We start from the raw sequence: 22,504 nt of genomic DNA on the forward strand, positions 1-22,504 counted from the left end.
TACAAGAGTGCTATAAACATTTATTTCCAAACAGAAATGTATTATTATTATTATTTATTTATTTATTTTTATCGGAAATGTTTTCCTCGTACTGTCACGTGGTCAGGAGTGTTGAAGCCGGAAGTAGAGAGTGAGTCACTGCAGCAGTACGTTTCAGGTAAGCCTGCTGAATTTAGCTTTCAATATAGTGTTACGCAGTTATTATATAACTATTTTTCGTTCCTGCACAGTTTATATTCCTCTTCGTATTATGAATATTAATGCGTTACTGTCTGTCATGACCCGGCCTCGCCCTTTCAGTTTCTCTTTCTCGGCTTTGGGTTTATTATTACGCGACACAACATTTTCATAAATAACACGTTTATAAAATCCAGTTACCAAGTATATCTATTTCTAATTACTCATCTTTTCTTATTTTATTTCTTATTACTATCTATCTGTCTATCTATCTATCTGTCTATCTGTCAAATATCGTTAAATTACACAACACAGGATTTCTATTAATAACAAGATTATAACATCCAGTTACCATCTATTGATCCAGTTACTAGCTATTGGTATCTGTTTATGTATCGCTTATGCACAACTTTGTAGTCATATATAAACCCACAAAAACAATCCCAAAAGTCGCCATGCACCATGGATAGGTGTAAACCCCCTCAAACACAACTTTAACAACAGCTTCACCATTTGATTTGATTGATGTGTTTTTGTCTCAGCGCTGTAGGGGTTTCTGGTAAGTGGGGCAGGAATGTCAGGTGCTCTCAACCGGCTCGACTTCATACTTCATGAGTGTTTTTCTGTTTGGTCAGGATGGCTGAGAGCAGCCTGGACGAGCGGAGTTTGGAGGTCCTGGATATTCCCGATGATCTGGACGATGAATTTCTCACGCTTTACTTTGATAACAAGCGCCGCTCTGGAGGAGGGAGCGTGGTCTCTTTGGAGAGATGTGGAAAGAATGCACTGGTGGTTTTCGAAGATGCAGAGAGTAAAAAAAAAAAATACATTATATTAAACACTAAATACATACACTGACAATTCTGCAAGCATACACAAGGCAGAACTCTTAAAGAAATTATTTCTCTGTACACTAGCTGCTGTCAGGGTTGTCTCCAAGACCCATGTGCTTCAGAATAACACACTGACGGTGCGGAGGAAACCTCCGAAGGACCCTGGGAAACTGCTGCTGAAGGGGCTCAACCCACAGACTCCACTGGATTACGTGGAGCTTTATATAGAAAATGTTACGGGAATGGATTATGAAACAGACTTCATCCTGTATCCATCTCCGAACAAGGACCTGGTTCTAGTACATCTAAAAACCCCTTTAGACAAAGGTTTGTAGCTCATCGGTGTATGCAGAAAATACTGTATGCACACTTTAAGCACATTTAAATATGTATAAGTGTCTTTAAACATCATACCAAGTGGTGTTTATTTTAATTTAAGTATAGCACAAGCTAGTTTTCAAAACGTTGCACTTAAAGTGTCTTCGAAAGATAAAATTCCAGACTGATCTACTGACATTTTGTGGTTGTCAGATGCACCTGTGGTTCCTCTGATAGGACACATTCGAGGAGAACTGACACCATGCATTCATTAGACATCACTCAAACAGCCAATCAGTAAAAGCCATGAAACTACAAACGGAGATTTTATAAAAAAGAACTCATACTTATATTCAGTAAAGGATGCATTTTAATGCTCAAAAGTACCAGTGAAGACATCTAGAATGTGACAAAGGATCTAATGCTGCTATTCTGAACTTTCTATTCATTAAAGAATCATTAAAATATGAAGCAGCATGTTTCTTGAGCAGCAAATGAGCATATCATACTGATTTCTGAAGGATCATGTGACTCTGAAGACTGGAGGAACGATGCTGGAAATACAACTTTACATTACATGAATAAATGACATTTTAAAATGCATAAGTAACACCACGTTAATTCTGAGAAAAGCTTGAGCAGCATTTGAGCTCTAAGTCTCTTGGTTTGATATTATGCACTAAATGCAATGACATAACTACATTTTTAAATGTGCAAACACTTTTAGGGCCACTATATCAGACATTTTATTTCTCATGAGTCATTTTAGCGTTTACAAGAAATCTAGAACTAATTCAAATAAATTCACACATTAGTGTATAATAAAAACAATCAGCAGTACGCTTGTCTTAAATGTTCTGCTACTGTCTGTGTGACTCCACAGATTTTCAGGTGCTCCGAGACGAAGTCTCCAAGAAGCCTCTAAACGATGCAAAGGTCACTCTGGAGCAGGTCGAATCTACAGACTCTGTTCTGGTGGCCAATCTGTCTCCTGCGTTCACCGAGGACGTGCTGGAGCTCTACTTTGGGAGCAGTCGTGCCGGAGGCGCTGACGTCCTAGCAGTGCGCATGCTAGCACATGGCCGTGCCAAAGTTTCTTTCAAGGATGTGAAATGTAAGCCAGGGTGTCTTTCTGTAGCCCCTTCCTCTGTGTCTGTTCTGAATCTCAACTGAGTGTTTTCTTTCACAGCTGTGGACCGCGTTCTCCAGAAATCCCATCGTGTGGAAGGGACAGATTTAGTAGTGGAGCCGTACTTTGATTTCTTGCATGATCAGTCGTCTGCGCGTGCTCAACATGATCAAGGAACACTGACAGATGGGAGCCAATCACAGACGCTTTTACCTCAAAGTCCGACTGGTTCTGTCCCAGACACAAGCATCCGTTTAGGACACGATGCTGCCACAAGTTTAACGAACACAACTACTGCGTCTGCTCCCGAGCCGTCTATCCAGAAGGAGTGCGTCAGCTTCATATCTGTGCTTGACGCCACTAAACATCATCTGCTCAGTTTGAGTAATTTGCTGGAGACCTTCAAAAAGGATCATCCCAAATTTGACGTCAGTCTAGCAAAAGATGGCGTCCACGTCAAAGGGCCTGACCAGATTGAGGTGGAAAGACTTAAAAACGAAGTCCTGCAGTTCCTGACCGGTGTTGTGGAGGACCATCTGACGTATGACAAGCTCAAAGCGGAGTTTCTCGGACGGGAGGATGTTAAAAAGAGGCTGAGTTTGTCTTTGAAAAGCATACCTTCGGTCTACAGCGTGTCAGGCTGCACGGTCACAGTAACGTCTCCGTCCCGCAGCGCAGTCAAACAAGCCAGAGATTTAATAGAGTCCCAAATCTCCGAGTTCACTGTGCCCATAGACAAAGAGTGCGAGAGCGTGCTCTCTTCAACAGACTGGTCTGACTTCCTGGTGTCTCTAGACTTCTGCAGTGCCAAACTGTCCCACACGGGCGGAGTGATTACCGCCATCACGCTGACAGGGATGGAGAAGGACAATCAAGAGAAGATGGTTGTGTTTCTCAGCACACCACGCCAGAAGGAGATCGTCCTGTCTATGGAGCCAGGAATGCTCAAGTTCCTCCAGCTCCATCATCAAGGTCTACTGGCGGACATGGGAGAGGTCATCCTCTTCCCACTGGAGACTGGAGATGGATTGAGTGTTAGTTACTGAGTTTGCTTTCTTTTGACTTATGTACACATTACCGATCAAACGTTTGGGGTCAGTAAGATTTAGTTTTGTTTTGAATTAATGCGCTTTTTCAGCAGGGATGCATTAAGAAGTTTCAGTATAGACAATTAACAATTCTGTTCTTATCCACATTTATAATATTATAATTTGTAATGAGAACAAATGTATCTTGAGAAGTAGATGTTGGAATGATTTCTTGAGGATCGTGTGACACTGAAGACTGGAGTAAAAATCAGCTTCGCATCACAGGAATAAATTACCATTTTAAATAGATCCAAATAGAAAACATTTATTTTACATTGTAATAATACTTCAGAATATTACTGGTGATCAAATAAATGCCAAAACATCGATTTCTGTCAAAACCAAAACATCTTCCTGACCTCAGACCTCTCTGAATGTTGAATTGCAGAATTTGATTTACACTTTAACTGTAAATTTAAATGTGATTTAATAGTAGAATTTAAGTTGTTCACAAATCATGTTTAAAAGTATTTTAATGTTCATACATAGTTCGTTTTAATGGATGAGATGAGAAATAATTATATTGTATATTATAGGATAAAGTTGTACTGAAGTTTTTTTTTTTTATTATATAAATATGTATTTAGTATTTAATAAAATTTAATTAATTTGTAGAGCAAAAACCAGGTCTAAGGTAGAAAAACAGCCTGATTGCATGGGGGGAGGGGGGGTATTGTCAAAATCTATTTCATATAATTGTTTCTCTATATGTAATAATTCTACTTTTAGCGTATTGTCATTTTTCTCAGTCTTGAACTGAACTGAGAACTGTGTCATTGTCTTTAAATGTCTTCTTTATGGTTAATCAGTCTCTTAATTTCACTGGCAGATTCAGGGAGAATCGAATGTGTGCCAGCTGGCGGCAGAATTATTAAGTGCTATTATCGGCTCAGTCTTTACAAAGACCATTGTGGTCACCCAACCTGGCATTTCGCGCTTCCTGATGGAGGAGGAGGGTGTCAGCATACTGGCAGAGATGACAGCAAGGTTCGAAGTCTATATCGACATGACCAAAGTGCACTGGGAGCCGCTAGAAGATGATGTAACGTATCCAGCCATATTGTCTAACCTAATATTTCTCATAGACTCAGTAATACTTTAGGATTGACTGTTTCTGTGCTTTCCACAGGACATATTGGAGCTGGCATGGAAAATGACAGCCTGTCAGAACTTCCAGAGAAGTTCCTCTGCAAATTCTGTTCAGGACTCTACTGCTGGCGTAACGAATGGACGCACTGATGCCAATACTTCAGGTCATTATAGATCATCTGCCTGATTGGTTCTTTACCGGCCGTTGAACTACAAGTGGGCCGAGACCCTTTAATTCCACTTCTTCTCTGAAGGAAATATAATACATTCATTTAGGGCCCTGCAGTTTGGAATACGCAGATGGAATCTCGAAATCCAATCAAAAAAATGGAATTTACTGAATAATGCGGAAATCTTACGGAATTTGTCAAAGTTGGGATGAATTAATTCGAAAGTAGATCAGTACATTTAATTCAAATCATGATATAAACTCGTTTCTGTAAATATTGAGCTACAAAAAAGACAATTTAAGTATGAATCCTGCATGTTCTGTGTGACTAAAAGGCGCAGACGCATGGTTTCATTTACTAGATAGAATATAAATACATGAACAACATCTCCAGAACTGCTCTGAGAGTCACTTCATGAGCATTTTACCGTTGCATTGGAGTAAAACTATCATCATGTCATATACACTCTGAAATGTAAAGTTACTCATGACAGCCCTTCAAAATAAAAGTTCAGTTTAATTTGAAGAAATATATTACGGTTGTACAGTAGAATGTACGACTACTACTGTATTTTTCGGACTATAAGTCGCACCTGAGTATAAGTCGCATCAGTCCAAAAATACGTCATGATGAGGAAAAAAACGTATATAAGTCTCACTTGACTATAAGTCGCATTTATTTAGATCCAAGAAAAAACATTACCATCTACAGCTGCGAGAGGGCGCTCTATGTCTTCAGTGTAGACTACAGGAGCACTGAGCAGCATCTCTGGAAGCATAGAGCGCCCTCTCGCGGCTGGAGACGGTAATGTTTTTCTTGGTTCATGTCAAATTAATTTTGATAAATAAGTTGCACCTGACTATAAGTCGCAGGACCAGCCAAACTATGAAAAAAAGTCTGGAAAATACGGTAATACAATTATTAAAACCACACTATATTTCTTCCATGTTTTTGTTTTAATAGTAAACCCCATTTGATTGCCAAAAAATAAAGAGTTTAACAATCCATTTGATTGAAAGATCAATTAAATTCATGTTTCATGCCTTCTTTTGATAACCAGAGAAATTAAAAAACGCAACACAGAATTTCTTAAAAAAAAACTGTTTATAGGGCTATTGTTAAAATAATTTGTGTTATGCATTCAAATAATTAGACATGCTTAAAAATAATTTTGAAACAATAAAAAGAATGTGTGGGGGGGGGGGATAAAACTATACACAACTATAAAAAAAAATAGGGCCCTAAAAATGTAATAAATTCATGTTGTGTAAGTTGCACGATTTAAATTAATTACGCATGCTTTTTTCCATTTTAAAATGAGTGCGGAAAAATGTAAATAAATAAAAAAATATATAAATAAATAATCCGGAAATATTAATACAGGAAAAACTGAATTTTGGAAAAAATAAAACAGATATCAAAGGGCCTTAAATACAATGGTAAAACGTAGATTTTTGTTGAATCCCAATGGTTACTGAATGTTTTCTGTCACTCAGCTCGTATTGAAGAGGCTAAGAAGATCTTGGCAGTCATTGGCAGTGATTTGAACCCCCAACCTTCAAGTTTAGGAGCCACAGACATTGAATCTGTAGATCTGTATTCGGAAGAAGGCCAAGATACATCAGCAGCGGCAGAAGAAGAGGACGACCAACCCCAGTCACTGCAGACCCATGACCTCCAGAGCTCCTCTGCACCCATGAACGCCTGCAGTCTCGACGAGGACGCAAGCTTCCTGCTGGCCATTCAGATGTCAATGGAATTCAACCAAAGATCAGATGCAGAGGACTTCCAGAAAGCTCTAGAACTGTCCAGGAGCGACTCCATGCCAAACCAGGAGAACACGCAGCTGGAGAGAGCGTATGATATGTCCTTGGAAGACGCCATCAAGTCAGCCAACAAAGCCGAGATCTGTGTGTTTGCTAACTACACCCATGATCTCGTCAGAGTGGACATCGCATTGGGCAAGAAGGTTGGACTGAGACAGTGTGAGGAGAAGGTCGAGAACAAGAGCCTGCGGAAACTCTCCTCCCATCAGAAGAGATGCATAGAGCTCATTAAGAGGAAGCATGCGGTCGAGGTCAGCATCCAGGGCACCACCGCCGTCCTCTCCGGCTTTCAAGAGTACGTCTCAGAGGCAGTGAAGGACCTGAAGAACATCCTGAGGAGGACAGAGAACATGATGTCGGATGCTGAAATCATGAAGACCGTACAGTGGGTGTGGTTTGAGCAGGGCTCCTCCTCCAAGGCCATCCCGTACCCACCGGATGCCACGGTGTTCATTGAGAACGCTTGGAAGATGAAGCAGAAGAAGACTGATATTCTCTTCAACAATCAGCCGTGCAGTATTGACTTCGAGAAGATGGAGGAGCACAGTTTGGCATCCGGGAAATCTGTGCCTATTAAAAGGAAGATGCTGAGTACAGAGGACTTGTACACGGATGGCGCAGGTAACAATTAAGATAGAAGTCGAAATCCCCAAAAGGAGACAACAATCTTCATAATGGTTTCCAGGCATAATATAAAAAATCTTTTTCAAATAGTAATATAAACTGAATTTTAATATACAGCAGGTGTCCAGACGATATGTAGTTTTATTTAATACAGTATTTAATGCATAGCCTTTTTTATAAATAAAATAAATAATGTCCCATACTCAATACTCAGTTAATTAGTGAAATTAACTGCGATGAAATATTACATAAAAAAAAGAATTATTATGTAATAAATACAAGTTCTGGATTATTATTATTATTGTCAGTTATATTGAATACAATTAATTACACATGGTATGCTGATTAATTAGTCAATCTTATCATAATTAGTTGCATATTATATATTTGTGACCCTGGAGCACAAACCCAGTCTTAAGTCTTTGGCTTATATTTGTAGGAATAGACAAAAAAAACAACAACATTGTATGGGTGAAAATTATAAATTTTTCTTTTATGCCAAAAATCATTAAGATATTAAGTAAAGATCATGTTCCATGAAGATATTTTGTAAATTTCCTACCGTAAATATATCCAAACTTAATTTTTCATTAGTTATATGCATTGCTAAGGGCAACTTTTTCAGATATTCAGATGATGTATAAATCCCAATTTTAAAAAATTGACACTTAAGACACTTAAGTTTTGTGGTCCAAGGTCACACACACACACACACACACACATATTAAAGTCAACATATTATTTGTTTTATCTTCTTTAATCAGTCACACTAAATGAATGTGACAAATGGCCCTTATACTGTAGAAAGGGTGTAAGTGTACTGTATATTTAGTTGATGTTTATTTTCCAGATGAAGATTATAGTCTGCTGTCCAGCTTGCCTGAAGCATGTCCCGTGGATGTAGACTCGGATGAATTTCAGAATGTGGTCAAAGATTTCTATGATACCCTTCAGGACAGCCACAACAAAATCAGAATCATTAAGGTACGATTTAACACGGTCACACACCTCGATGTCTGTCAGTGCATGTGTATTATCTGCTTTGGAAATGTGTGACTGGTCGCACTGACTCTGCTGGTGTTTTCAGGTTGATAAGCTGATGAATAAGCTCCTGCATGACCAGTACAGGCTGAAGAAGGTCAGTATTGAGCGCAGCTCCTCAGAGGTGCAGGTGGAGCGCACCCTTTACCACGGAACCAGTGAGACCAGCGTCAAGGAGATCTGCATTCACGGCTTCAACAGGAGCTTCTGTGGGAAAAACGGTAGTGTGCTGTGAATCAGTCATTCCCTACACTGCACCACTGTTGACTTTGCTGACAGCAGGGCTATTATAGTACAAAACAAAAAGCAATAATAATGAGAAAGAAATACCACAAAGTTGCTCAAGCTTTTACTTAAATTTATATTCTGTAAATCATAGCTTCACTTACTCTGCACTTTAATGCATATAAAACACTATATTCTTGCACTTCTGTTTAGATGCTTACTGCATTTCATTAGCTCTGTACTTGTACTCCGCATATTGACAATAAAGTTGAATCCAATCTAAATCTAATCCAACTAAAATGAATTCAGATTTCAAATGCAGTTTGTTCACTTTCATGGTGACTTTGCTGAAGCTAGCCTGATGAAATAGTATTAAATTCAAACTTTATATATATTTCAAGCACTGGTCTCGTGCATATATGAGACTTTTATTGGCCCTGCATTGAAAGCATCACAGATTACAATGAAAACAAATCTTCAAAGCACCAGATCTTTGGCTTCTTCTGTGCAATCGGACATGCAGGGGAAAAGCATTTAAATAATTGTTGAAAGGAAAACAATATTGCACAAATACTATAATGGGAAATTTGTACGACGGCGTTTTAGTGCCATGTTGACCCCTAAAATTACGAAAATAAAGTCAAAATTCTTCGAAAATAAAGTTGAAATATTACGAGAATAAAGTCGAAATACTTTACGAGAATAAAGTCAAAATATGAGAATTAAGTCAAAATACTTCAAGAATAAAGTCATGATATTACAAGAATAAAGTCGAAATACTTCGAGAATAAAGTCAAAATACTTCTAGAATAATGTCGAAATACTTCTAGAATAAAGTCGAAATACTTTATGATAATAAAGTTGTAATACTATGAGAATTGAGTCGAAATACTTCAAGAATAAAGTTGTAATATTACGAGGATAAAGTCGAAATATTACGAGGATAAAGTCGAAATATTACGATAATAAAGTTAATACTTTGAGAATACAGTTGAAATATTTTGAGAATTGAATCGAAATATTATGAGAATTGAGTTGAAATACTTTGAGAATAAAGTTGTAATATTATGAGAATTGAGTCGAAATACTTCAAGAGTAAAGTTAATATTACGAGAATAGTCGAAATATTACGAGAATAAAGTCAATACTTCGAGAATAAAGTCAAAATACTTTGAGAATAAAGTCGAAATACTTTGAGAATAAAGTAAAAATATTATGAGAATTGAGTCGAAATAGTTTGAGAATAAAGTTGTAATATTATGAGAATTTAGTCTAAATACTTCGAGAATAAAGTCGAAATACTTCAAGAATAAAGTCAAAATATTACGAGAATAAAGTCGAAATACTTCTACAATAAAGTCGAAATATGAGAATTGAGTCTAAATACTCAGAGAATAAAGTCGAAATACGTTATGAGAATAAAGTTGTAATATTACGAGAATTGAGTCGAAATACTTCGAGAATAAAGTTGAAATACTTTGATAATAAAGTTGAAATACTTCAAGATTAAAATCGTAATTTTATGAGAATAGTCGAAATACTTTGAGAATAAAATTGAAATACTTCAATAATAAAGTAGTAATTTTATGAGAATAAAGTCGAAATACTTTGAGAATAAAGTCGAAATACTTTGAGAATAAAGTCGAAATACTTTGAGAATAAAGTCGAAATACTTTGAGAATAAAGTCGAAATACTTTGTGGATAAAGTCGAAATACTTTGAGGATAAAGTCGAAATGCTTTGAGGATAAAGTAGAAATACTTCTAGAATAAAGTCGAAATACTTCTAGAATAAAGTCGAAATACTTCTAGAATAAAGTCGAAATATGAGAATTAAGTTGAAATACTTCATAAATAAAGTCGAAATACTTCGAGAATAAAGCCGAAATACTTTGAGAATAAAGTCGAAATACTTTGAGGATAAAGTCGAAATACTTTGAGGATAAAGTCGAAATACTTCTAGAATAAAGTCGAAATACTTCTAGAATAAAGTCGAAATATGAGAATTAAGTTGAAATACTTCATAAATAAAGTCGAAATACTTCGAGAATAAAGCCGAAATACTTTATGATAATAAAGTTGTACTATTATGAGAATTGAGTCGAAATACTCCAAGAATAAAGTTGTAATATTACAAGAATATAGTCAAAATACTTCTAGAATAAAGTCGAAATACTTCAATAATAAAGTCGAAATACTTTGAGAATAAAGTCGATTGATTTGAATATTGCTGCGTCCGAGCAGCCACATCATTTTTTTATGTATTTATGTGAAACAATTCATTAAATTAAACTGTTTTCTTTGTGAAAATTCCAAATATGTGAAAATTTTATCTCGTAATATTTCAACTTTATTCTCATAATATTTCGACGTTATTCTCGTAGTAGTACATCTTTTTTCTTGAAACATTTCAACTTTATTCTCAATTTTTTTTACTTTATTCTTGTAGTATTACGACTTTATTCTTGTAACATTTCAACTTTATTTTCAAAATTTTTTACTTTATTCTTGTAGTATTACGACTTTATTCTTGTAACATTTCAACTTTATTTTCAAATTTTTTTACTTTATTCTTGTAGTATTACGACTTTATTCTTGTAACATTTCAACTTTATTTTCAATTTTTTTTACTTTATTCTTGTAGTATTACGACTTTATTCTCGAAACATTTCGACTTAAGTCTCGTAATTTCAATTTTTTTTCTCCAAATATTTTGACTTTATTCCTTTATCATTTCGACATTATTCTCGTAATTTAGACTTTAATCTCGTAATCTTAGTTTTTTATTTTTTTTTTTTTACGTGGCAATGTATTTGAAATGACACTGAAATTAATTTAAAAAATAATAAATGCATCTTGTCTTCTCTCTCACAGCCACTGTGTACGGTCAGGGCGTGTATTTTGCGGTGAACGCCTCACTGTCTGTGTCGGACACATACTCTCCACCCAATGCAGACGGGCACAAGTTTATTTTTGTGGCCAGAGTGCTAACTGGAGACTTCACTGTGGGCAAATACGACTATAAAACAGCCCCGCTGAAGGAGAGCTCTGACGTTCCTGTCAGATACCACAGCGTGGCGGATCAGATCGGCTCCCCGACGCTCTTCGTCATCTTCAACGACACACAAGCGTACCCAGAGTACCTCATCACATGCAAGAAGATCTACGGCTGAACACATCCCTTCACATTCATAATGTCTCTGGCAATCATGTCTTATCATTAAACCACGCTTTCTTTACTGCTCACTGTTTTATTTTGAACAGGATTTGGTCTAAACAGTAGTTGAGTGAATAATATGATTTTTTTCTGTATTGTACGTGACATACGTATGTTTTCATATTTTGCTTTTCTTTAATGATTTATATTTTTTAAACGAATGAGTTCAATGGTAACATATTTACTGTAAGCTCCACATCACTCACGGATTAGTATTTGTGGTGTCAAAAAAAAAAAGTCAATAAATGCTGGAAAGTAGTTATTATCTACAATGTGTGTTTTTTTTTGTTTTGTTTTTTTACAGTAGTACCAGAATAAATACAATAACAATGTTTACAATAGATAAGTGTTTTATTTTATTATTTAATTTCTACACTGTAATATGAAAAAAAAAAGATTTGGGTCTACTCAGATATTCACACTCGAGATAATTTGGCAACACCAGTAACTTTTTAAAACTTAAACTGATGCATGTCTGAATACATATATTTCTAGGTGACACTTTACAGTAAGGTTACATTTGTTAACAATATTAAAAATACAGTAACTAATGAGCAATACATTTTTACAGTATTAATTTCTGTTAACATTAGTTAGTAAAAATACTGCTGTTCTTTATCAGTCCATGTTCGCTCGGGTCCATTTAATAAAATTTTTTTAAATAATGTATTTGTAAGTCTCAGAATCAACATTAACTAAGTGCTTTTTCATTCTTAGTTTACATTGACTAATGTAGTTATTAACAAATGGACCCTTATGGTAAAGTGTTACCTATATTAATAAATTATAATATGATATTTCAAACTCCCAGCTATGGAGTTTTGTCTTTTGTGGGATATTATATTTGTGTTGATTTCTCTGGAAATATGATCGTATTGATCATTTAAATCTGACTAATTTTCAGAATGTTGTTATTAATCATCATCTCAGGAAAATGTTATGGGGTTTCAAATCAAAATGTGATTTTCTGTTGTTAAATGGGGTGTTGATTTCACACATGTCCACTGTAGAGGACACCAGGGGTGTATTCCAGAAAGCAGGGTTAACTTACCGTGAACTAAACCCTGAACTCTCGGTTGATTAACCCCAAACCTTGCTTACTCGAGGTATGTGGTTCCAAAAACACGTCCGGGAGTAAGTTCATTCAACTCAGAGTATGTTCCTGGTTAAGTCTCAAGACATTCTCAACAGAGCAACAAATCGACGAGTCACTATAGAAACGGACACTAAGAAAAAGCGTGCCAAGCTGTTTCTTTCTTCTTCTTTTGTTCATTAGTTGTTTACCTGCTTAGTGCATATCGCCACCTTACTGATGGCTGTGCAATCATTTAAAAAATGTTTCCAATCCTTGAGAATGTAAATTGTATTATTTGTTTTATGCTAATTATACATTAAGTCATATCAGATATGTATTTTGATTTAGAATTCAGACATTATAGAAAATACCACTCCATGTGTGAGATATAACATGTAATTAATAAAATATATAAATATATATAAGTTAAACACTACCTTGTCATATTGTTTTATAATTTATGCATACCTCTTAATACATAATTTATAGATAACTCTTATATATACCAATAAAATAAATAATCATATTAGATGACCTGGCCTCCACAGTCACCGGACCTGAACCCAATGGAGATGGTTTAGGGGTGAGCTGGACCGCAGACAGAAGGCAAAAGGGCAAACAAGTGCTAAGCATCTCTCGGGGAACTCCTTCAGGACTGTTGGAAGACCATTTCAGGTGACTACCTCTTGAAGCTCATCAAGAGAATGCCAAGAGTGTGCAAAGCAGTAATCAAAGCAAAAGGTGGCTACTTTGAAGAACCTACAATATGACATATTTTCAGTTGTTTCACACTTTTTTGTTATGTATATAATTCCACGTGTGTTAATTCATAGTTTTGATGCCTTCAGTGTGAATCTACAGCTTTCATAGTCATGAAAATAAAGAAAACTCTTTGAATGAGAAAGTGTGTCCAAACTTTTGGTCTGTACTGTGTGTGTGTGTGTGTATATATATATATATATATATATATATATATATATATATATATATATATATATATATATATACACACACACACACACACACACACTCACTCACCTAAAAGATTATTTAGGAGCACCATACTAATGCTGTGTTTGCCCCCTTTCACCTTCAGAACTGCCTTAATTCTACGTGGCATTGATTCAACAAGGTGCTGAAAGCATTCTTTAGAAATGTTGGCCTATATTGATAGGAGAGCATCTTGCAGTTGATGGAGATTTGTGGGATGCACATCCAGGACACGAAGCTCCCGTTCCACCACATCCCAAAGATGCTCTGTCTATTGTGTTGAGATCTGGTGACTGTGGGGCCATTTTAGTTCAGCGAACTCATTGTCATGTTCAAGAAACCAATTTGAAATGATTCAAGCTTTGTGACATGGTGCATTATCCTGCTGGAAGTAGCAATCAGAGGATGGGTACATGGTGGTCATAAAGGGATGGACATGGTCAGAAACAATGCTCAGGTAGGCCGTGGCCTTTAAACAATGCCTAACTGGCACTAAGGGGCCTAAAGTGTGCCAAGAAAACATCCCCCACACCATTACACCACCAGCACCAGCCTGAACAGTGGTAACAAGGCATGATGGATCCATGTTCTCATTCTGTTTACGACAAATTCTGACTCTACCATCTGAATCAACAGAAATCGAGACTCAACAGACCAGGCAACATTTTTCCAGTCTTCAACTCTCCAATTTTGGTGAGCTTGTGCAAATTGTAGCCTCTTTTTCCTATTTTTAGTGGAGATGAGTGGTACCCGGTGGGGTCTTCTGCTGTTGTAGCCCATCCGTCTCAAGGTTGTGCATGTTGTGGCTTCACAAATGCTTTGCTGCATACCTCGGTTGTAACGAGTGGTTATTTCAGTCAAAGTTGCTCTTCTATCAGCTTGAATCAGTCGACCCGTTCTCCTCTGACCTCTAGCAACAACAAGGCATTTTCTCCCAAAGGACTGCTGCATACTGGATGTTTTTCCCTTTTCACACCATTCTGTGTAAACCCTAGAAATGGTTGTGCGTGAAAATCCCAGTAACTGAGCAGATTGTGAAATACTCAGACCGGCCCGTCTGGCACCAAGAACCAAGCCACGCTCAAAAATGCTTTAAATCAGCTTTCTTTCCCATTCTGACATTCAGTTTGGAGTTAGGGTTAGAGTTAGGGACCACACTCCTAAATGCACTGAAGCAACTGCCATGTGATTGGTTGATTAGATAATTGCATTAATTCCCTGGTCAAGGGGAAGTCGTGGCCTAATAGTTAGAGAGTCGGCATTGCACTCAAAGAGTTGTGAGTTCGAGCTTCGGGCCGGCAGGAATTGTAGGTGGTCTGCTCCCCAGGCACCGCAGCATAAATGGCTGTCCACTGCTCCAGGTGTGTGATCACAGTGTGTGTGTGTGTGTGTGTGTGTGTGTGTGTTCACTGCTCTGTGTGTGTGTGCACTTCGGATGGGTTTAATGCAGAGCATGAATTCTGATTGTGGGTCACCATACTTGGCTAAATGTCACGTCACTAATGAGAAACTGAACAGGTGTTCCTAATAATTCTTTAGGTGAGTGTATATATATTTTTATATTACTGTATTTCAGTGAACATGTATTTGATTTACTAATAAGGACAAGTTTTATGCAGTTATAGTTGCAGTTAACAGCAATGTCCCTGCCTCCAAAAAAAAAAAGGAACCGTGGCATCAAAATCATCTGAGTTTTCAACTAGCAAACTCTATTCATGATAATGCTCATGACATGTGACACAGCACTCTAGACCAGTCAAATTAGTGGAGCAGAACTGCCGTTTAATTCTACTTTAATCTGATATATCCTCTATGGAGAAGCGCTGAGCTGCTGCGACAGCTGAAATCTCTACTTTTCTGTCTGTTTCAGATCTTGGATGATCTCCTGGAGATTGAGAGAGTAACCGCTCACTTCTAAAGAGCTGCTGCTCCTGCTGTATTTCCTCACGACCCTCTGTTTTATATCTCAGTGTTTTGATAGAAAACCTAGAAACTAAGATGTCATGGTGTTTTTATGTTGACGGTAAGATTTCTGCATTTCTTTGAATATTTTGTAAAAAAGTAAAAAATAAAATATGAATTCTTATTGCATGTTGATATCCAGAACAAACATGGTGATACTCTAATGCTTTCAGTGTCATTATTGTTTATTTCCGTCACAGATGGTTCTCTGAGGGCAGCACAACTAGAGAGAAGGCGTTTTCTCTCACACTTTTATCAAACACTGTCACAAGAATAACACTCTCAGATCCTTAGTTCCATCTGCATATCAAATTAATTACTAAAATCCACAGGAATACAAAATAAAATGGCTGTTTTTAAATATAAGCAGTAAAAAGATTTATATCATTGTCACTGAAAGATGAACTGCTATTATTCAAATAGCTAAACCCCATGAGGTAAAAGGTCTTTAGCATAATTATTTACTTTGTTCAAACTGATTTTTTTATTTTATTTTTTTATTATGGCCACCATGAAATGATCATCATGAATTATTTTAGTTTCAAACTGAGGCTTAAAGAGGAAACTAATGTAACTCAGTGTTTTGACTGAAACAAGTCAATGGCAGAATATAATTATTGATAAAAGCTTAATTAAACCGTGCTAAAGTTGCCATGTAAGGAAAGAACAGGCTAAAACCACAAGCTTGATTCATGTTTAAATGTTAGTTTTATCTGCTGTTGAGATTAGTGCCTTTCTGTAATGCTGAAAATGCAAATGAAATTCAGACATAAAAATGGAATTTTCAGTATAACGTGAAATGTTCTGGAATTTCACCAGCATTCCATCACTTCACCTGATATAAACACAGAAACTCAAAGAGCTTCACTACAATCCAGAAGAAATGAATGTTCCATTCAACTTGGAAGAAATTTAGACAGAAATATATCACTATTGCACTGAAGAGTTTACATGTCAAACTAATAATGATAAAGAAAATGTCGTAAATTTTCGTACATGTTTTAATTTTAACAGCAAAGCTCTGCTGTGCAGCAGTTTGTTTTCTGAAAAAAAAAAAAATAATAATAAAGAAAAGGAATGGTTTTTATTTACATTTAACAAATTAATTCATTAAGTTTTGCCGGTTTCAAGCCTTCATTTGATTACCTCCATTTTTGATTACAAATGTGAAGTAAATCATAAATCCTGAAAAAAATAAAATGGACAACATAGAACTTCTGAGAATGAAAGAAAAAAAGGGTCCTTTTATTTTAAATAAATTATTAAAATGTTGAATGTGTTCTGTTGATTAGACATATATGTTTCTGATTGAATTAAAACCATTAAAATAAGAATGTAAACAAAACCATAAATTTGAGAAAAATTAGAAAATGAAATGGATTTTTATAAGGTCCAACATTTTTTTTTTTTTTTTACTTTTTATAGGTTATGTTTTTAAGCTACATAAGACTTTTGGATACGTAAAATTTAATTTATCCTCATACAATACCGACCAAATACAGCATGGTAAAACATCCGTTTTCTATTTAAATATATATTTTAAAGTATATTTTATTGCTGCGATCAAAGCTTACCAGCATCATTCCTCCAGTCTTCAGTGTCACATGATCCTTCAGAAATCAGTATAATATTATGACTTGCTGCTCAAGAAACATTTATTATTATAAATGTTGAAAATGTTTTATATGTGTGAGAAAACCATCTTTTTCAGGATTTCGGATTCTTAAGTTTCTACAAAGTACAATAACAACAGCCCATCAGCAGTCTCTAATTCAAGATAAACCATAGACTCAACACGACTGAGAAAGTGCAAAGAGCCAATGTCCCAAACATTGTTTCTGTCCTGAAAAGAGACTTGAATCATGAATCGCTGCCTTCCCAAAAGTTGTTTCAGGTAATGCCAGTTTCAGCCAAAATACTATAGTAACTCTAACAAAAGTACTGGGACTGCCATAACAGATGGCAGAACATGAACAAAAACCCTGCTCTTCCAACAAAAAAATAAACAGGCAGATAGATAAATAAATAAAAAAAGCCTCCCCCATCTGAAACAAACAAAGAGGTAAAATATCTATATATATTAAATTTTTATGAAATGTATTTAATTTATTTTTTTGTTTTCATGAATTTATTTATTTTTGTTCTAATGTACTGTTGCATGCCATATGTCTATATAATGTTACGTTTTTTCTTCTTGTGATAAAAATTGCTAATACAGAAAAAACTGTAGCATTTGGAAATGCATACATGTAAAAATGAAAGACATAACAGATGCATTTTCCTCGTTGAAATTCAAGATCTGAAACTCAATCTTTTCAGACCAGGCTCACTGTCACTAATGCTCAAGTAAAATTTTCTCTAAACCACCAGTTTGATGTAACTGTACATGTTTATTATTATTATTTATTTTTTTACTTTATAAATATGTATATAAAATATGATTATTATAACCATTTAAGTAGTTTTTTTGTATTATTATTATTTTAAGAGCGTGATTAAAGTCTCCCGGAAGTAGAAAGACTTTCGCTCGTGCTGCAATCTTGTATTTCCTGTTTACGGGCGGGAAGAGTGAACCTGCGCTCAGCCTGTCCTGCTTTATAAAGCTCGTTTTCATCGTTGCGCGCCTCCGCTTTTTTGTTGTTTTTATATATATACTTATTTTATTAACTGACATCAAACGCTTCGTGTGCTCCGCCGCTCGTTTCTGTTTCGGTCTGAAGTTTGAAGCTCTGATGGCGGAGCCCGCGGACTCCGGCGGTGGAGCTGCAGAGCGGGGCCCCGTGGCGCGAGTAACGGAGATCCGCTGCCCCGCCGGAGCGCGTCCGATGCGACTGCTCGAGTGGAAGGTGAAGCCCGGGACTCTGGTGAACGTGGACTCCGTCATCGCAGTTTGTGCGCCGGTCGCCACCGAGAGCGAGTCCCGAGCGGCCGAGAGGAAGCTGAAGTCAGACCGCGCTGGAGCAGTGCGGGAGCTGTGCTGTCAGCCCGGACAGGTCCTCGCGCCCGGGTAAGAATAGAGTTTCCTTTAACGGCTGACACCTAACGGTAGCTGTCATTTAGCTGAGCTTGCTCGTGCTAGGCAAACTTTCACGCTCCCGGGATAAACACGTTTAATGACATGTAAAGGCGTTGCACGTGGTGGTTGTAATATCACACAGGAAGTGTTCATACAGCAGAAAGAGTTCACTCAAATAAGTATTTTGAGAGATGAGCTCTGTTAGTCATAAGCTCTGTTAAAAGCAAAACAAGAGTAGGGGGAGCGGCCCGCCCTTTTTATCCAATCAGAAACGCTCTCTGCATGTCAATCAATTCATGTCTTGTGGTTAGCTTGCTTCGGATTGGCTGACAAGTAGGCGGGGGGCGGGGCGTTGGTCAGAAGGCGTGTTGAACGCATGTCTGATTAAATCGTTCTCGTCTTTCCACGTGACACCCTAATGTTTACATGTGCTCCAGCAGGTTTGAGCAGAAATGCTGCGGGGTTAAAGACTTCTGATATTGAAATGAGTTTTGTGAATATTAGGCTACGTTTATTGTAGGTTTCTGTAGGTCTTACAATTTTTTAATTCGCTCATCCTTGAATTAAAGTCTAAAAAGGTCTTAAATAGTAGCAGAAAATCTTAAATCAATCACGTCGTGTCATTAAATGTTGAAATACACTGAAAAAAAAATGATTTCTATTTCCCGCACAAAAAATGAAACATCCTCAGCTGAAGATACATTTACTCGATATGCAAATTGAACTTAAGATCAAATCGCGATATATATATATATATATATATATATATATATATATATATATATATATATATATATATATATATATAAAATTATTATTATTTGTATGCATAAAACAATGACAAATATCTGTCAGTGGGGTTGGGCTTTTTCCCTTTGAATTAAGTTGGTTTAAATTGGATTACGCTGACATTGGCAGATATTTGTTCTTGTTTTAATCATAAACTTTAATCATACATTTTGCTTCTGAAGTAAATGCATCTTTATTTAAGACATTTGTTCAGAAGTCTGGGATTAGTAATACCTGTAATGTTTTTTTAATCTTGTTAAATGTTATTACAATATAAAATAATGGTTTCTATTTGAATATATTTTTAAATATAATTTATTTATGTGATGCAAAGCTGAATTTCCATCAGTCATTACTTCAGTATAAAGTATCACATCATCTTTCTGAAATCATTTTGATATGATGATTTATAATCAGTGTTGGACACAGTTGTGCTGCCGAATATTTTTTTGTAAACTTCAATACTTTTTTCAGGATTCTTTGATGAATAAAAAAAGTTCAAAAGAACAGCAATTATTCAAAATAATATACATATTTTTTTAAAATATAAATCTTTGCTATCACTTCTTATCAATTTAAAACATCCTTGCCAAATAAAATACTTTTTAACTGACGCCAAACTTTGAACTGAAGTGTATATCATTAGAAATTATTTCTATTTTAAATAAAGGCTGTTATTTAACTTTCTATTCATCAACAAATCCTGAAAAAAAGTATCACAGGCTCCTCAAAAATATTAAGCAGCACAGCAGTTCCCAGTAGAGCTGCACGATTATGACAAAGATCATAACTGTAGATTATAGCCTTGAAATTGTAATTGCGATTATTAATTACGATTATCACAATTTACACTGAATGTTTATACTATTGTTTGCATGCCGTATTTTTAAATGAAAATAAGCTGAAAACACTCAAACTGAAAAACTTTTAGTGCTTTGTATTAATCCTCAGATGTCAAATACACATCGGATTGGTTTCTTCTTTAAATTATAAATGAGTTAAAATATGAATGGTAGTATAATGTTATACTAAAACTAAAATGAAATAAGATAACTTAGAGAGAGAAAAGAAAACGCATCTTAAGCATCCAAAATAACATAGATCATCTTTGAATGATTTTGCTGTTGTGAACGATTACATAATTGTGGCATCCATAATTTTAATCACGATTAGAAATTTTGTATGTGCTGCCCTAGTTATTTATTTTTTCCTGTATTTTGATTAAATAAATGCAGCCTTGAGCATAAGAAACTCCTGTAAAAAATATAAAAAATCATTCTTCTACCAAACTTTTGACCAGTAGTTAAAATAAATTATTTAACTTATTAATTTCTTTTCTTTTCTTTTATTGAAATATCTCAGAAGAATCCTACACAAGGGGGTCAATCAGTCAATCAATTTCATTCAATCAAACTAATACACCTTTATAATACACGTTAATACACCTCCATGGCTTAATTAAGGGCTTATTGTTTTGCACAAGTTTTAAGGATTTGAAGAAGAACTCTCTAATCCCTTCTGGAAATGACATCTGCATGCATGTATAAAATAGTTAGCTTAAACCAATATTATTAATCAAAAATTCAACATCACCGTTGAGAGAGATGTCATGACAATACGATTTATGATGACTAGCAATGAATAAATTATGGATGTGATGTAAATTATGCCTCTTGGGTGTTTAAAAAAAAGAAGAAGTGTTATATAAAAAAAAAGTTATATGTCAATATGTCAGCAGAGGAAAGAAAACTGCTCAACTCGGTTATTTTAATGACAGTGTCTTAATGCAAGCTTTTTTGCAATCTTTATCAGTAGAGGGTGCTGTATGCATTACTAATTGCTCTAATATTTTGTTTGTCAACTAAAAAGTTTGTTTGCCAACTAGCACTGGATGTTTGAGAGCTTTGCGTTCATGAAACATCACCACAATGCTGCTTATAGAGACTATGACAACACTGATGACTTGTCTGATGAACAAGCATAATGTACACGGATGAAGTGCATTTGATGAATGTTATGTTTATTTCCAAACGGTTTTGTCTTTTTAACAGGAGTGTATTAGCAAAAGTGGAAGAATGCAGTCATCCTGTTGTAATGAAGGGCTTGTGTGCCGAATGTGGCCAGGACTTAACTCAGTGAGTATCTCTATCTTACCTGTGTGCGGTCAGTCTCCAGTTCAGAAACCGTTCTCTCCTCTTACTTTGAGAAAGTGAAGCGATGTCTGTCAGAAGAGCCTGTTTGTCACTCCTCTCGGCTCCTGGAGATATTTCTGCCTGTGTGATGCTGAAGATGCTCTTGTGTTTTCAGACTGCAGAGCAGGAATGGAAAGCAGCAGGCCACCGTCTCTATGGTGCACAGTGTTCCCGAGCTGATGGTCAGCTCTGAGGTGAGGATTGTTTAAGGCCAAATCAAAGAACCAACTGGTGTGATGTCATGTCTTCCTAAACCAGGCCGGAGCTAATATCATTTTGAGTTTGCTTCCGAAGTCCAAAAACAGCTTGCTCTGGCTTTTAAACACATGATACTCTTGCTTGCGTGATGTTATTTATTTCACTACATCATATCTTATGAATATAAGACAAAACTGAAACCCGTACAGGGATAGTTTTTGCTTTATGGGGCATTCTAACTGTATTGTAATAGGCTTCATCACGTAATGAATGCTTTAGGACTCTGGAGGTGTGTTTTTGTGTTTTGCGAAGTGAGTGGCATACAGGAGAATGTCAGAGGTTGTGTATGAAGTCTTTTGTGTCTCTGTGAACAGCAAGCGGAGCAGCTCGGCCGAGAGGACCAGACAAGGCTTCACAGGAACAGGAAGTTAGTGCTGATGGTGGATCTGGACCAAACGCTGATCCACACCACTGAACAGCACTGCCAGCGCATGTCTAACAAGGTCACCCTTAAAACGCTCACAATACACTGGCATTCAGACGTTC

The 22,504-nt window shown here is 36.1% G+C and overlaps 2 protein-coding genes across 3 annotated transcripts in view; both read left to right on the top strand.

Moving 5' to 3' along the window:
- The first annotated feature begins 95 nt into the window (after window positions 1–95).
- LOC127935678 (protein mono-ADP-ribosyltransferase PARP10-like) lies at window positions 96–11,994 on the top strand. The gene is made up of 11 exons (XM_052533769.1): window positions 96–157; window positions 813–988; window positions 1,095–1,337; window positions 2,212–2,442; window positions 2,518–3,491; window positions 4,375–4,587; window positions 4,675–4,798; window positions 6,301–7,251; window positions 8,105–8,238; window positions 8,342–8,516; window positions 11,394–11,994. Exons 2-11 carry the CDS (start codon window positions 814–816, stop codon window positions 11,690–11,692), a joined length of 3,519 nt encoding a protein of 1,172 aa, XP_052389729.1. The 5' UTR covers window positions 96–157; window position 813; the 3' UTR covers window positions 11,693–11,994.
- A 6,296-nt stretch (window positions 11,995–18,290) lies between these two features.
- LOC127935282 (RNA polymerase II subunit A C-terminal domain phosphatase) overlaps window positions 18,291–22,504 on the top strand; it is a 103,119-nt gene continuing 98,905 nt past the window's right edge. The window contains exons 1-4 of one of the 2 annotated variants that reach the window (XM_052532991.1): window positions 18,291–18,770; window positions 21,620–21,703; window positions 21,876–21,954; window positions 22,333–22,461. In XM_052532991.1, coding sequence (XP_052388951.1) covers window positions 18,496–18,770; window positions 21,620–21,703; window positions 21,876–21,954; window positions 22,333–22,461 — 567 coding nt within the window. In that variant the 5' untranslated portion in view covers window positions 18,291–18,495. The remainder of the gene's footprint in view (window positions 18,771–21,619; window positions 21,704–21,875; window positions 21,955–22,332; window positions 22,462–22,504) is intronic. The other variant, XM_052532990.1, reaches the window with a different exon arrangement.

The sequence above is a fragment of the Carassius gibelio genome, chromosome A19 (assembly GCF_023724105.1).
Source record: "Carassius gibelio isolate Cgi1373 ecotype wild population from Czech Republic chromosome A19, carGib1.2-hapl.c, whole genome shotgun sequence".
Taxonomy (NCBI): Eukaryota; Metazoa; Chordata; class Actinopteri; order Cypriniformes; family Cyprinidae; genus Carassius; species Carassius gibelio.

What these genes read in the sequence shown, in the direction of transcription:
- LOC127935678 (XM_052533769.1), top strand. Translation starts at nt 814, where the DNA reads ATGGCTGAGAGCAGCCTGGACGAGCGGAGTTTGGAGGTCCTGGATATT. An exon ending in GGTTTTCGAAGATGCAGAGA is followed by an intron (nt 989 to 1,094) that starts GTAAAAAAAAAA and finishes TCTGTACACTAG; the next exon opens with CTGCTGTCAGGGTTGTCTCC. An exon ending in CTTGTACACGGATGGCGCAG is followed by an intron (nt 7,252 to 8,104) that starts GTAACAATTAAG and finishes TTTATTTTCCAG; the next exon opens with ATGAAGATTATAGTCTGCTG.